At 42.0% G+C, this 16,395-nt stretch overlaps 1 protein-coding gene across 1 annotated transcript; it reads right to left on the bottom strand.

Annotated features, from left to right (window-relative positions):
- Positions 1–9,444: 9,444 nt before the first annotated feature.
- LOC110581676 (olfactory receptor 1J4-like) lies at positions 9,445–10,386 on the bottom strand. Its single transcript, XM_021691591.1, has one exon. The coding sequence runs from the start codon at positions 10,384–10,386 to the stop codon at positions 9,445–9,447; it is 942 nt and encodes a 313-aa protein (XP_021547266.1).
- Positions 10,387–16,395: the final 6,009 nt, after the last annotated feature.

Genomic DNA, 16,395 nt, shown 5'->3' with positions numbered 1-16,395 from the left:
TCTTTTCTTTTGGATAAGTCTGGCCAGTGGTTTATCGATCTTATTAATTCTTTCAAAGAACCGACTTCTAGTTTCGTTGATCTGATCTACTGTGTTTCTGGTTTCTAATTCATTGATTTCTGCTCTAATTTTAATTATTTCTCTTCTAATGCATGGCTTAGGCATCATTTGTTGCTTTTTCTCTAGTTCTTTAAGGTGTAGAGTTAGTTGGTGAATTTGGGATTTTTCTATTTTTTTGAGTGAGGCTTGGATGGCTATGTATTTCCCCCTTAGGACTGCCTTTGCAGTATCCCATAGGTTTTGGACCAATGTGTCTTCGTTCTCATTGATTTCCATGAATTGTTTAAGTTCTTCTTTGATTTCCTGGTTGACCCAAACATTCTTGAGCAGAGTGGTCTTTAGCTTCCAAGTGTTTGAATTTCTGCCAAATTTTTTCTTGTGATTGAGTTCCAGTTTTAGAGCATTGTGGTCTGAGAATATGCAGGGAATAATCTCAATCTTTTGGTATCGGTTGAGACCTGATTTGTGACCCAGTATGTGGTCTATTCTGGAGAAAGTTCCATGTGCACTCGAGAAGAATGAGTATTCTGTTCTTTGAGGGTGGAATGTTCTGTAAATATCTATGAGGTCCATCTGGTCCAAAGTATCATTCAAAGCTCTTGTTTCCTTGTTTATTTTCTGCTTAGATGATCTGTCCGTTGCTGAGAGTGGAGTATTGAGGTCTCCTACAATTAACGTATTATTATCAATATGACTCTTTATTTTGGTTAACAGTTGGCTTATGTAGATGGCTGCTCCCATGTTGGGGGCATAGATATTTACAATTGTTAGATCTTCTTGTTGGATAGACCCTTTAAGAATAATATAGTGTCCTTCTGTGTCTCTAATTACAGTCTTTAACTTAAAATCTAATTTGTCTGATATAAGAATTGCTACCCCAGCTTTGTTTTGAGGTCCGCTGGCATGGAAGATGAATCTCCATCCCTTCACTTTCAGTCTGGATGTATCTTTAGGTTCAAAATGAGTCTCTTGTAGACAGCATATGGATGGGTCCTGTCTTTTTATCCAATCTGCAACCCTGTGCCGTTTTATGGGAGTGTTTAGGCCATTCACGTTGAGAGTGATTATTGAAAGATATGAATTTATTGTCATCATGTTGCCTTTGAAGACGTTGTTTTTATAGATTGTCCCTGTAAATTTCTGTTGTAGATCACTCTTGGGGTCTTTCTCCTTTTATAGAACCCCCCCTTAATATTTCTTGCAGGGCTGGCTTAGTGGTCACATATTCTTTCAGTTTCTTCTGATCTTGGAAGCTCTGCATCTCTCCATCCGTTCTAAATGAAAACCTTGCCAGATAAAGTATTCTTGGCTGCATGTTCTTCTCATTTAGTATCCTGAATGTGTCTTGCCAGGCCTTTCTGGCTTGCCAGGTCTCTGTGGATAGGTCTGACGTTATTCTGATGTTCTTCCCTCTGTACGTAAGGAATCTCTTCCCCCTAACTGCCTTTAAGATGGTTTCCTTGGTTCTAAGATTTGCAAGTTTTACTATTACATGCCGGGGTGTTGGCCTGTTTTCCTTGATCTTAGGAGGGGTCCTCTCTGCCTCTAGGACTCGAATGTTTGTTTCATTCCCCAGATTAGGGAAGTTCTCAGCTACAATTTGCTCAAATACAACTTCTAGTCATCTCTCTCTCTCCACTCCCTCCGGGATTCCCATTATTCTGACATTGGAACGCTTCATGGTGTCACTTATTTCTCTGATTCTATTTTCATGGATTCTGAGTTGTTTTTCCCTGGCCTCCTCTTTTCCCTTTTTATCTATTATATTGTCTTCCAGGTCGCTTATTTGCTCTTCTGCCTCAGTTACCCTAGCTGTTAGATTATCTAGATTGGATTGGATCTCATTGATAGCATTTTTAAATTCTGCCAATTCACCTTTCATTTCTGCCATTAGAGACTCTATGTTGCCATTAATTGATTTCTCCATTCTAGCCATTGTCTTCCTAATTGCTAGCCTGAATTCCATCTCTGATATCTTGGTTATATCTGCATCCATTTGTAAATCTGCAGCATAAGTCATAATCTCTGAGTCTTTTCTATTTTGGGGGCTCCTCCTCCTGGTCATTCTGTTGATGGGTGGTTGAGGGAATGTATAGAGTCCAAATTATTGACCAGAACCCAAGCAAGATGCACCTGTTTTCTTGGGACCTTAGGGTTGCTGGCCTCTTGTTTTCCCAGCCTGTCTTCTGTGGGAGGGGCCTGCCGCACTGTTACTCAGGCAACCCTGTTTGGGCGGAGTTGCCCTGCCCCCCTGTGGCGGGGGATGGGCTCATTGGGAATCAGTTTTGGGGGCTTTTGTTCTCTGGCGGCTTTCCCTGGCAGCTTTCCGCGTCTCTTCCACGAGTCAGAGCAGAAGAGACCGTTTCCAACCCTCTGCCTCAGAGCAGAGAGACCGCGGTCTGTTCTTCAGTGAGCTCTCCAGGCCACACCGTCTCCGTTTCTGTCTGTGCTGCTATAAACTGCAGCGGCCTGGGTTGTGTGCCCCTCCGTGGTGCCCGCAGTCCTGCCTCCAGGTCGGGGCATGTCTCTGCCCTTTGTGCTTCTAAAACTGCCAGCTGCTCCCAGTTGGGTTGCAGGCGACCCCGCCACTCTGGGTTTCCGCCCTGGGGCTGCCCTGAAGTCCTTTCCTCGCTGCTACCAGTCTGCGAGTCTGTGCCCGTCCCCAGTGCGCAAGGCTGTCGCTCACCGGTGGTGTAGGGTCCCCACGACCAAGCTCCCTCCCGCTGCTGTTTATCCTCTGATATCTGCCCACGGAATCATGGCTCCCTGCTTTGTACCTCAAAACCAACCACCTGAGATGTTCTTTTTGTAGAGATCCAGATCTTCTTACATCTCAGGCTGGTTTCGTGGGTGCTCAGAGTGGTCTGGTAGATATCCAGCTCAATTCCAGGGACCAGTTGGAATAGGGTCCCCTACTCCTCCGCCATCTTTCCTCCCCTGAAATTCTCCTTTTGATGGGGTCTTTGCCTGGTTTGGGGATTAAGGTAATGCTGGCCTTATAGAATGAGTCTGGAAGCTTTCCTTCTGTTTCTGTTTTTTGAAACAGCTTCAGGAGAATAGGTATTATTTCTTCTTTGAATGTTTGGTAGAATTCCCCAGTGAATCCATCAGGCCCTGGACTCTTGTTTTTTGGGAGGTTTTTGATCACTGCTTCAATCTCGTTACTGGTTATTGGCCTATTCAGGTTGCCAATTTCTTCCTGTTTCGGTCTTGGCAGTTTATAGGTTACCAGGAAGGCATTCATCTCATCCAGATTGCTCAGTTTATTGGCATATAGTTGTTGATAATAATTTCTAATAATTGTTTCTATTTCCTTGGTGTTAGTCGTGATCTCTCCCCTTTCATTCATAATTTTATTAATTTAGGTCCTTTCTCTTTTCTTTTGGATAAGTCAGTTTATTGATCTTATTAATTCTTTCAAAGAACCGACTTCTAGTTTTGTTGATCTAATCTGTGTTTCTGGTTTCTAATTCATTGACCTCTGCTTTAATCTTAATTATTTCTCTTCTCATGTGTGGCTTAGGCATTGTTTGTCGCTTTTTCTCTAGTTCTTTAAGGTGTAGAGTTAGTTGGTGAATTTGGGATTTTTCTATTTTTTTGAGTGAGGCTTGGATGGCTATGTATTTCCCCCTTAGGACTGCCTTTGCAGTATCCCAAAGGTTTTGGACTAATGTGTTTTCATTCTCGTTGGTTTCCATGAATTTTTAAGTTCTTCTTTGATTTCCTGGTTGACCCAAACATTCTTGAGCAGAGTGGTCTTTAGCTTCCAAGTGTTTGAATTTCTTCCAAATTTTTTCTTGTGATTGAGTTCCAGTTTTAAAGCATTATGGTCTGAGAATATGCAGGGAGTAATTTCAAAATTTTGGTATGGGTTGAGACCTGATTTGTGACCCAGTATGTGGTCTATTCTGGAGAAAGTTCCATGTGCGCTCGAGAAGAATGAGTATTCTGTTCTTTGAGGGTGGAATGTTCTGTAAATATCTATGAGGTCCATCTGGTCCAAAGTATCATTCAAAGCTCTTGTTTCCTTGTTTATTTTCTGCTTAGATGATCTGTCCATTGCTGAGAGTGGAGTATTGAGGTCTCCTACAATTAACGTATTATTATCAATATGACTCTTTATTTTGGTTAACAGTTGGCTTATGTAGATGGCTGCTCCCATGTTGGGGGCATAGATATTTACAATTGTTAGATCTTCTTGTTGGATAGACCCTTTAAGAATAATATAGTGTCCTTCTGTGTCTCTAATTACAGTCTTTAACTTAAAATCTAATTTGTCTGATATAAGATACCCCAGCTTTGTTTTGAGGTCCGCTGGCATGGAAGATGGATCTCCATCCCTTCACTTTCAGTCTGGGCGTATCTTTAGGTTCAAAATGAGTCTCTTGTAGACAGCATATGGATGGGTCCTGTCTTTTTATCCAATCTGCAACTCTCTGCTGTTTTATGGGAGTGTTTAGGCCATTCACGTTGAGAGTGATTATTGAAAGATATGAATTAACTGTCATCATGTTGCCTTTGAAGACGTTGTTTTTATAGATTGTCCCTGTAAATTTCTGTTGTAGATCACTCTTGGGGTCTTTCTCCTTTTATAGAACCCCCCCTTAATATTTCTTGCAGGGCTGGTTTAGTGGTCACATATTCTTTCAGTTTCTGCTGATCTTGGAAGCTCTGCATCTCTCTATCCATTCTAAATGACAGCCTTGCCGGATAAAGTATTTTTGGCTGCATGTTCTTCTCATTTAGTACCCTGAATATGTCTTGCCAGGCCTTTCTGGCTTGCCAGGTCTCTGTGGATAGGTCTGACGTTATTCTGATGTTCCTCCCTCTGTACATAAGGAATCTCTTCCCCCTAACTGCCCTTAAGATGGTTTCCTTGGTTCTAAGATTTGCGAGTTTTACTATTACATGCCAGGGCATTGGCCTGTTTTCCTTACTCTGCCTCTAGAACACAAATGTTTGTTTCATTCCCCAGATTAGGGAAGTTCTCAGCTACGATTTGCTCAAATATATCTTCTAGTCCTCTCTATCTCTCCACCCCTTCAGGGATCCCAATAATTCTGACATTGGAACGTTTCATGGTGTCACTTATTTCTCTAATTCTGTTTTTATGGATTTTGAGTTGTTTGTCCCTGACTCCTCTTTTTCCTTCTTTTCTATCACTTGGTCTTCTAGATCACTAATTTGTTCTTCTGCCTCGCCTACCCTAGCTGTTAGATTATCTAGATTAGATTGGATCTTTGATCGAATTTTTAAATTCTGCCAGTTCAGCTTTCATTTTTTCCCTTAGAGACTCTATGTTGCCATAATCGATTTCTCCATTCTAGCTATCGTCTTCATAACTGTTACCCTGAAGTCCATTTCTGACATCTTGGTTATATCTGTATCCTTTTGTAAATTTGTGGCAGAAGTCACAGTCTCTGAGTCTTTCCTATTTTGGGGGTTCCTCCTCCTAGTCATTCTGTTAAGGGGTGGTTGAGGGAATGTACAGAATCCAAATTATTGGCCACAACCCAAGCAAGATGCACCGACCTTAGGGTTGTCGGCCTCTTGTTCTCCCAGCCTGTCTTCTGGGGGAGGGGCCTGCTGCGCTGTTACTCGGGCAACCCTGCCCCCTGTGGGGGGTATGGGCTCAGTGAAAACCAATTTTGTTCTCTGGTGGCTTTCCCTGGTGGCTTTCCCCATCTCTTCTGAGAGTCAGAGCAGAAGAGATTGTTTCCAACCCTCTGCCTCAGAGCAGAGAGATCGCAGTCTGTTCTTCAGTGAGCTCTCCAGGCCACACTATCTCCATTTCCATCTGTGCTGCTATAAACTGCAGCTTCCTGGGTTGTGCGCCCCTCAGCAGGGCTCCCAGTCCTCCCCTCCAGGTTGGGTCATGGGGGCACATCTCTGCCCTTTGCACTTTTAAAACCATCAACTGCCCCCAGTTCGCAAGCATGGCCCCGCCACTCTGGGTTCCTGTCAAGGGGGCTGCCCTAAAGTCCTTTCCGCGCTGCTACTGGTCTGCGAGTCTGTGCCCTGTCCCCAGCACGGGAGGCTTTTGCTCACCCCTGGTGCAGGATCCAGAGCGCTCCCTCCCCCTTCTGTTTATCTTCCGATATCTGCCCACAGAATCAGGGCTCCCCGCTTCATACCTTGAAACCAACCACCTGCGATATTCTATTTGTAGAGATCCAGATATATCTTCTTACATCTCAGGCTGATTTTGTGGGTGTTCAGAGTGGTCTGGGAGATATCCAGCTCAGTTCAGGGGACCAGTTGGAATAGGGTCCCCTACTCCTCTGCCATCTTTTCCTCCCCCCACCAGCCCATACCACATCTTCTTTATCCATTCATCTGTTGAAGGGCATCTCAGCTCCTTCCACAATTGGGCTATTGTGGACATCACTGCTATGAACATTGGGGTGCATGTGGCCCTTCTTTTCACTACATCTGTATCTTTGGGGTAAATACCTAGTAGTGCAATTGCTGGGTCCTAGGGTAGCTCTATTTTTAACATCTTGAGGAACCTCCATACTGTTTTCCAGAGTGGCTGTACCAACTTGCATTCCCATCAACAGTGTAAGAGCGTTCCCCTTTCTCTACAATTTCAACACTTGTTGTTTCCTGTTTTGTTAATTTTTGTCATTTTGACTGGTGTAAGGTGGTATCTCATTGTGGTTTTGATTGGTATTTCACTGATGGCTAATGATGTTGAGCATTTTTTCATGTCTGTTAGCCATTTGTAGGTCTTCTTTGGAGAAGTGTCTGTTCGTGTCTTCTGACCATTTTTTGACCGGGTTATTTGTTTTTTGAGTGTTGAGCTTGTGAAGTTCTTTATAGATCTTGGATATCAGCCCTTTATCTGTAATGTCATTTGCAAATATCTTCTCCCATTCCGTGGGTTGCTTCTTTGTTTTGTTGACTATTTCCTTTGCTGTGCAGAAGCTTTTTATCTTGATGAAGTCCCAAAAGTTCATTTTTATTTTTGTTTCACTTGCCTTTGGAAAGGTGTCTTGAAAGCAGTTACTGTGGCCGATGCCAAAGAGGTTGCTGCATATGTTCCCCTCTAGGATTTTGATGGATTCCTGTCTCACATTGAGGTCTTTCATCTATTTTGAGTTTATCTTTGTGTATCGTGTAAGGGAATGGTCCAGTTTCAATAGGTAATCTGAATAGACCAATAACCAGTAACAAAATTGAAGCAATAATCAAAAACCTCCCAAAAAACAAAAGTCCAGGGACAGATGGCTTCCCAGGGGGAATTCTACCAAACATTTCAAGAAGAAGTAATACCTATTTTTTGAAGCTGTTTCAAAAAATAGAAACAGAAGGAAAACTTCCAAACTCCTTCTGTGAGGCCAGCATTACCTTGATCCCCAAACCAGGCAAAGAACCCCATCGAAACAGAGAATTAGAGACCAATATCCCTGATGAACATGGATGCCAAAGTATTCAACAAGATCCTAGCTAATAGGATCCACAGTACATTAAAAGGATTATTCACCACGACCAAGTGGGATTTATTCCTGGGATGCAAGGGTGATTCAACATTTACAAATCAATCAACATGATAGAGCACATTAATAAAAGAAAAGAACCATATGATCCTCTCAATTGATGCAGAAAAAGCATTTGACAAAATACAGCATCCTTTCCTGATTAAAATTCTTCAGAGTATAGGGATAGATGGAACATTCCTCAATATCATAAAAACCGTCTATGAAAAGCCCACAGTGAATATCATTATCAATGGGGAAAAACTGAGAGCTTTTCCCTTAAGGTCAGGAACACGACAGGGATGTCCACTTTCACCACCGTTGTTCAACATAGTGCTGGAAGTCCTAGCTTCAGCAACCAGACAACAAAAAGAAATAAAAGGCATCCAAATTGGCAAAGAAATCAAACTCTCCCTCTTCACAGATGACATGATACTTTATGTGGAAAACCCAAAAGACTCCACCCCCAAATTACTAGAACTCATACAGCAATTCAGCAATGTGGCAGGATATAAAATCAATGCACAGAAATCAGTTGCTTTTCTTTTTTCTTTTTTTAAAGATTTTATTTATTTATTTGAGAGAGAGAGAATGAGAGAGAGCACATGAGAGGGGGGAGGGTCAGAGGGAGAAGCAGACTCCCTGCCGAGCAGGGAGCCCGATGTGGGACTCGATCCAGGGACTCCAGGATCATGACCTGAGCCGAAGGCAGTCGCTTAAACAACTGAGCCACCCAGGCACCCATCAGTTGCTTTTCTATACACTAACAATGTAACTGTAGAAAGAGAAATTAAGGAATCAATTCCATTCACAATAGCAACAAAAACCGTAAGATACCTAGGAATACACCTAACCAAAGAGGTAAAGGGTCTATACTCTAGAAACTACAGATCACTTAGGAAAGAAATTGAGGAAGACACAAAAAGATGGAAAAACATTCCATGCTCATGGATTGGAAGAATAAACATTGTTAAAATGTCTATCCTGCCCAGAGCAATTTACACTTTTAATGCCATCCCTATTAAAATACCATTGGCATTTTTCAAAGAGCTGGAACAAACAATCCTGAAATTTGTATGGAACCAGAAAAGACCCCGAATCACCAAGGGAATGATGAAAAAGAAAAACAAAGTGGGGGACATCACGTTGCCTAAATAATCTTTAAAAAAAAAAGGAATGCTGGAATGTGAACTCTACATGGGGATCAATTTGGGGGTCTTTTCCTTTTTAAACTTGCTTGTGCAGAACTTGGAAAATTGCCTAGCTTATAGTCATGGTAAATATTTTTGTGTGCATGAGCTATGAATTCACGTATTTATCTTTTCCTTCTTAGAAGTAGAAGTTCTCAGTTTGGGAACAAGACAACACTCATTTTCCCAAATTAAAATTAATCAAGCAGATAGAAGCTATTCTCACTACAGAAATCCAACTTAAAGCAGAAAATTACAATCTTCCTAGAATGGAGAAATTAGATAACTTGATGGACTCTGCTGTGCTCCCCTATTCATTTCTTGTCATAGGCAAAATCAAATTTAAGCTTATTTAAGTTTTAGCAAACCATCAAAAACACTTTAGTATCTAGCTACTGCATTAAGAAGGTAGGCATTCTGGACTTTCTAAAACTAAACATTAGAAACTTTACTGAATATTTGTAGCTTTGAAAAATAATAGACAATAAACAGGAAATAAGGAGCTGATTTATAGCTCATTTCCTTCAACAGATAGAAACTGTGGGTTATAATTAAAAGCTAGAGATGACCAAATTGGAATGGGTCGGGTCCTATAACATAACTGCCCATTTAAAGGGCAGTTGGGAGGATGCAGGAGACATGGTAGTGAACACACAATTTTTCAAGAAAGCATCTCTGACAAGGTCAATGGGTGAAATAACACAATTAGGTGATTCTCACTTGGTGAAAAGGATATTGTTTCTGAAAAGAATCCCCAGAGCCAATTTCATGTCTCTGTTCCTTAGGCTGTAGATGAAGGGGTTCAACACAGGGGTGACCACTGTATACATCAGTGAAGCAATCATATCTTTGTCATTAGAGTTGCTTGATGAGGAGGAAAAGTACAGTGCCATAATTGTTCCATAGAATAGAGAAACCACAGAAAGGTGGGAGCCACAGGTGGACAGGGCTTTGCAGATACCTTTGGCAGAGGGGACCTTCAGAATAGAGGCCCCAATGTGGCCATAAGAGACCAGGATACCACTCAATGGAATAATGACAACCGCAGCCCCTGCAGTAAATATGACCAGCTCATTAAGAAAGGTATTGGAGCAGGACAGCTTGAGTAGGATGGGGAGGCTACAGAAAAAGTGGGGAATGATGTTGTCAGCACAGAAGGACACCTGAGTCAGGAGGAGGGTGTGCAAAAGGGCACTGCCACAGGAGAGAATCCAGGATCCAGCCACCAGCAACACACACAGATCCTTCTTCATGATGGTAGTGTAGTGTTGAGATTGACAAATGGCCACATACCTGTCATATGCCATCACTGCAAGAAGGAGATTATCAACACAACCAAAGAGTATATAAAAATACATCTGTGAAATACATCCTGGATAGGAAATGGATAAGTGCTTAGTCTGCATGTTCCTCAGCATCTCTGGGACAGTGACAGATGAAAAGGAAACATCAGTGAAGGCCAAGTGGCTGAGGAAGAAGTACATGGGGGTGTGGAGGCGAGAGTCCAGCCTGATGAGCAGGATGATGAGCAGGTTCCCCAGCACTGTGGTCAGGTACATGCCAAGGAACAGGGTGAAGAATACACCCTGCTGCTCTGGCCGGATGGGGAGCCCCAGGAGGAGGAACTCGGACACGCTGCTCTGGTTCTCCCTCCTCATGCTGCTTTTCTCTCCTGGGGGGAATAAATAGAAATGGGAAACATCAGGCACTTAGAAATACTAAGCATAGCAATTACCGTGTGGTCACATATTTCTCCAAGTGACTGTGTCAGTGTGCAGACAAGTATTGCCTCGCACTCATCCAGTCTGGTGGGAGGGATGCAATGAGATTTGTTTGTACCCCAACACAGTCACTTGGAGAAAGAATGTGACATCAAACTCTTCAGTGGGAATCAGGAACAGCTCATTCGTTTTTGGTGTTGTTTTTTACACATATAGAGACACTGTGGTAGGTACTAGGGAGAAATTCATAGATAAGACACAGTCCCTTCTTCTGGGGAGTCCACATTCCAGGGAGCAGCCTCACAGTCCTGATGAAGAGCATGGCTCTGCAGCCAGACTGCTTATGAGCTTGTGTCTGGTTCTTGCTTATCCTGATTGTTGTTTGCCCTCTCTGTCTGCCTGCCTGCCTGTCTGTCTTTCTCACACACATATGCATGCTTGCCACTTATAGCACTGAGAAGATTAAAGAAACATTACATGTACAGAATAAGTCCTCAATACATAAACTCACTTCACACCATTAGAATGACTATTATCAAAAAAAAGAAAGGAAGGAAGGGAGGAAGGAAGGAAGGAAGGAAGGAAACAAGAGTTGGTGAGGATGTGAAGAAATTGGAACACTTGTGCATCCCTGGTGGGAATGTAAAATGGTACAGTCACAATGAAAAACACTATGACAGTTCCTCAAAAAATTAAACATAGAATTACCATATAACCCAGAAGTTCCACCTCTGGGTATATATCCAGATAATTGAAATCAGGTTCTTAAACAGATATGTTTACACCCATGTTAAAAGCAGCAGTATTCATAACAACCAAAAGATGGAAACAACCTGTGTCCATTGACGAATGGATAAACAAAATGTGGTATATACATACAGTGGAATGGAAAGAAGGAAATCCTGACACATGCTACAGTGTGGATGAACCTTGAAGACATTATGCTGAGTAAAATAAGCCAGTCACCAAATCATAAATACTGTATGATTCCACTTACATGAGATCCTAGAATAGTCAAGTTCATAGAGACAAAAAATAGAATGGTGGTGGCCAGCAGTTAGAGGGAAGGGAAATGAGAAGTTATTGTTCAATGTATACAGTTTCAGCTTGGGAAGATAATAAAAGTTCTGGAAGTAGATGGTGGTGATGGGGTGAATGTACTTAATGCCACGGAACTGTACACTTAAAAATTACTTGAATGTCAAATTTTATGTTATATATTTCACCACAATAAAAATGTTTTAAGTTAGAAAATATATCAATGAGAGATAATAAATTACTGTCTCAAGGGGCGCCTGGCTGGCTCAGTCAGTGGAACATGCCACTCTTGATCTCAGGGTTTTGAGTTCAAGCCCTATGCTGGTAAGGGTGGTATATACATTACTTAAAAATAAAATCTTTGGAGCACCTGGGTGGCACACTCAGTTAAGCATCCAACTCTTGGTTTCAGCTCAAGTCATGATATCAGGGTCCTGGGATGGAGCCCTGTGTCAGGCTCTGAGCTCAGCAAGGAGTATGCTTGGGATTCTCTCTCCCTCTCCCTCTGCCTCTCCCCCAGCTTGCATTCTCTCTCTCTCTCTCTCTCTGTCTGTCGCTCCAAAATAAACAAATAAATCTTTTTAAAAATCTTTTTATTTTAAATATTTTATTTCTTTGTTTGACACAGAGAGAAAGACAGAGAGAGCACAAGCAGGGGGAGTGGCAGGCAGAAGGAGAGGGAGAAGCTGGCTCCCTGCTGAGCAGGGAGCCCAATGTGGGACTTGATCCCAAGACCCTGGAATCATGAAGAAAATTGGGGGCCCCAGAGAAGTTCAGTAGCCTTCAAACCACATGGACAAATTTCCATCAACTTTGCATAAAGAGGACTTTCCTTGGAGCTTCCAGTTATGTCTAGAGCTGAGACAAGAGAGGAGTCAGGCTGCAGGGCTCTTTCCCAGGTCAAGTGCATACACATCACACACACAAAAACAGACACGCAGAGTAACACAGAAACCAAGGTGCTGTACTTTGGCCCTCTCTTATCTGTACTCATCTCCAGTTGAAATTGTACATTTTGTCACACAAAACTTTTTAAAAAACATGCAGAACGAACCCTTCTAATGCTGTTGGTGGGAATGTGAAGTGGTCAACTGCTATGGAAAACAGTATGGAGTTTCCCCAAAACATTGAAAATAGAACTAACTACCACATGATCTTGCATTACACTTCTGGGTATATACCTTTAGAAAGTATTGAAATCAAGATCTCAAAGGGATATCAAAAGCACTTCCATGCTCATTGCTCTACTATTCACAATAGTGAAGTTTTGGAAACAACCCAAATGTCCATCAACAGAAGAGTGGGTAAAGAAAATGTGGTATATACATACAACAGAATATTATTCTGCCTTAGAAAAGAAGGAAGTTCTTCCATTTGTGACAACATGGATGAACCTGGAGCACATTATGCTAAGTGAAATAAGCCACTTCCAGAAGGACAAATATTGTATGATTTCACTTTTATGAGGTATCTAAAAGAGTCAAACTCATAGAAACAGAGAATAAATAGTAGCTACCAGGGGGAGGAGGGGAAAAGGTATAGCTGTTATTCAAATGATACAGTTTCAGTACTTAAATTAATTAGTTCTAGAGGTCTACTTTATAGCATAGTGCCTATAGTCCACAGTACTTTGTTGTGCACTTAAAAATTCATTTAAAAAGTAGATCTCATTTTAAGTGTTTTTATCCAGGAAAAAACAGGGACACAAGGAAATTTTTGGAGGTGATGGATATGTCTATTACCTTGATTGTGGTGATAGCTTCAAATGTATATGCATATGTCCAGACTCATTAAATTGCATACATTAATTTTGTAGTTTTTTCTATCAATTACACCTCAGTAAAGCTGTTTAAAAATCATGCAAACACCACATCCAGTCATCCGGGCAACTCACAAACCACACACACAAAACCTCACTACACACAGTAAGAATCACATGTAGTCTAGCACAACATACAATTAACCTAAAAAGAAGCAACATACACACACCCACACAAGCACACACAAGCACACGTATATGCATTGGCGGAGATTTCTAGCTTTCTGTGATCTATTACCAGCACTATACAATAGGATTTTCTACAGTGATGGAAATATCTCTACATTGTCCACTATAGCAGCACTAGCCCCACGTGACTACTGAGGACTTGAAATAGAGCTACTGCAACTAAGGAATTAAAATTTTTATTTCAATTAACTTTAATTAATTTTAATTTTATGGCCACATGTGGCTAACAGCATCACAGAGGTCAGTGTGCAAGTCAGCCTCTAAAAACAAGCAACATAAATACACGGTCTCCTAGTCCTCACGTAAATGCACGGATCTAGGTCTAGTGATGGTTCCCCACCTTGCTCTGATCTATGCCAGTTCTTGCTGGTCCAAGCTGCTACCTGAATACTCTTCTCTTATGCCTCCATGGCCTGAGGGTCTTTAGCACCTTTCGTGCCTGTTCACAAGCACTAGAACAATGAGCAGGAAGATTCACATTTACCAGTAAGACAAAGACCTAGGGGAACATAACCCCAAGCTTCTGGTTAGAGAAGAAGCCAACAGAACTAATTGCCCAATTTCTTGCCTCCCTCTTGAGATGGATCTTGTGCAGGGGCCAAAAGGGGCTGAACCACAAGAGTCCCAGGAGAAAGTGTCCCTAATGTCAGTGACATGTTGGCCTCCCCTCTGGCTGGTCATGAGAAACTGGAGAGGCCCTGAACACGCTTCACCTGAAGAATGCAGCAATGGAATCTGTCTCTCCATAGATCATAGAAAGGCCCAGATAGAGTAGTACTAGCCTTGTAGACTCCCACACCACTGACCCCCCAAACTGTATTAGAGTACATATTTCACTACCACCATTCTTTTCATTCTTAGAGAACCACAAAAGATCCACAAAAGCCAAAGCAATCTTGAAAAAATTGAACAAAGTTAGAGGCATCACACCTTTTTTAAAAAAGATTTTATTTATTTATTTGAGAGAGAGACAGCAAGAAAGACCATGAGCAGGGGGGAGAGGGAGAAGCAGCCTCCCTGCTCACAGGGAGCCCAACAGGGAGCTCGATCCAGGGACCGAAATCATGACCTGAGCTGAAGGCAGACACTTAACCAACTGAGACACCCAGGCGTCCCGAGGCATCACACTTTTTGACTTCAAACTATAATACAGATCTTAGTAATCAATGCACTATATTATTGGCATGAAAACGTATAGACCATGGAACAGAATATAGAACCCAGAGATAAAACCATGCATAGGCCATCAGCTAAGTCTTGACAAGGGAACCAAGCATATACACAATGAGTAAAGGATAGTCTTTATTAAATGGTGTTGAGAAACTGGATATCCAGGGCGCCTGGGTGGCTCAGTCGTTAAGCGTCTGCCTTCGGCTCCGGTCATGATCCCAGGGTCCTGGGATCAAGGCCCACATTGGGCTTCCTGCTCAGTGGGAAGCCTGCTTCTCCCTCTCCCACTCCCCTGCTTGTGTTCCCTCTCTCGCTGTCTCTCTCTGTCGAATAAAGAAATAAAATCTTTATGATGAACTCTGAAAAACAAACTGAGGGTTCTAGAGGGGAGGGGGGTGGGAGGATGGGTTAGCCTGGTGGTGGGTATTGAGGAGGGCATGTTCTGCATGGAGCACTGGGTGTTATGCACAAACAATGAATCATGGAACACTTCATCTAAAACTAATGATGTAATGTATGGGGATTAACATAAGAATAAAAAAATATATATATATAAAAAAGAAATAAAATCTTTAAAAAAATTTAAAAAAGAAAGAAACTAGATATCCACATGGAAAAGAGTGAATACGGATCTCAACAATGTGAAAAGAGCTGTCTGTGACGTTCAGCACCAGGAGCCAAAAATGTCTGCCACCTTCCTGGGCAGCAGCACCACCATCCAGGAGCTGTTCAAATGCATGTTTCAGAGCAGTTCATGGTCATGTTCAGGTGCAAGGCCTTCCCGCACTGGTACACAGGTGAGGGCGTGGATGAAATGGAGCTCACCGAGGCCAAGAGCAGCACGATTGACCTGGTGTCTGAGTACCAGCAGTACCAGGATGCCAGGGCCAAGGAGGAGGGTAAATTTGAGGAGAAGGCAGGGAGGAGTTGGCCTAGAGCTGTCTGGTACCCGGTACAGCATGGAAGCCATGTGAACCCTTTATTTACTCAGAACCTGTTCTCTGATGGCCAAGTCTCACTGTGTGTGCACTGCTCTTCTTCCTGTCTTAACAGCACATGTGCTACCGCATGGGATATTTGTGTATGGAGTTTTCTACATATTCCAGGTGGAGACTAGACCCTTATATAAATACATATAATTTTCAAATATTTTCTCATAATCTGTATCTTTCTTTTCATTTTCTTAATGGTGTCTCCCTTGGAGCAGAAGTTTTGAACTCTGATGAAATCCAATTTCTCATTTTTTCTTTTATGGATCATCTAAGCAATCTTTGCCTAACCCAAGGAAACACATATTTTCTCCCATTTTTTTCTAAATGCCTTATAGCTCTTAATATTTTGGTATATGACCCATTTTGAGTTATCTTTTGTGTATGGTATGAAGTAAGGATCTAAGTTGAAGGTTTTGCATGAAGATATCCGATTTCTCCAGCTCCGTTTGTTGAAAAGATTGTCCCTCCCCCATTGAATTGCCTTGAACTGCCTTCACACCCATTTCAGAAACCAGTTGATCACAAAAGTAAGGTTTGTTCCCTTTGAGATTTATTTCTGGTCCCTCAATTCTGTTGCATTGTTCTATATGTCTATCATTATGCCAGTGCTACACTTTCTTGATGATTGTAGCTTTACAGTTAGTTTTTAAATCAGGGAGTGAAATACCTCCCACTTTGTTCTCCTTTGAGTTAACTAACACACCTCTATAGTTATAAACATCACCTCTAATTGCTCTG

Source organism: Neomonachus schauinslandi, chromosome 13 (assembly GCF_002201575.2).
Source record: "Neomonachus schauinslandi chromosome 13, ASM220157v2, whole genome shotgun sequence".
NCBI classification, from domain to species: domain Eukaryota; kingdom Metazoa; phylum Chordata; class Mammalia; order Carnivora; family Phocidae; genus Neomonachus; species Neomonachus schauinslandi.
Note: the sequence above shows the minus strand (reverse complement) of the source record. Positions and strands in the feature narration are given on the sequence as shown.

Bases quoted from the DNA above. Each gene is read 5' to 3' on its own strand.
- LOC110581676 (XM_021691591.1), bottom strand. From the start codon at position 10,386: ATGAGGAGGGAGAACCAGAGCAGCGTGTCCGAGTTCCTCCTCCTGGGG.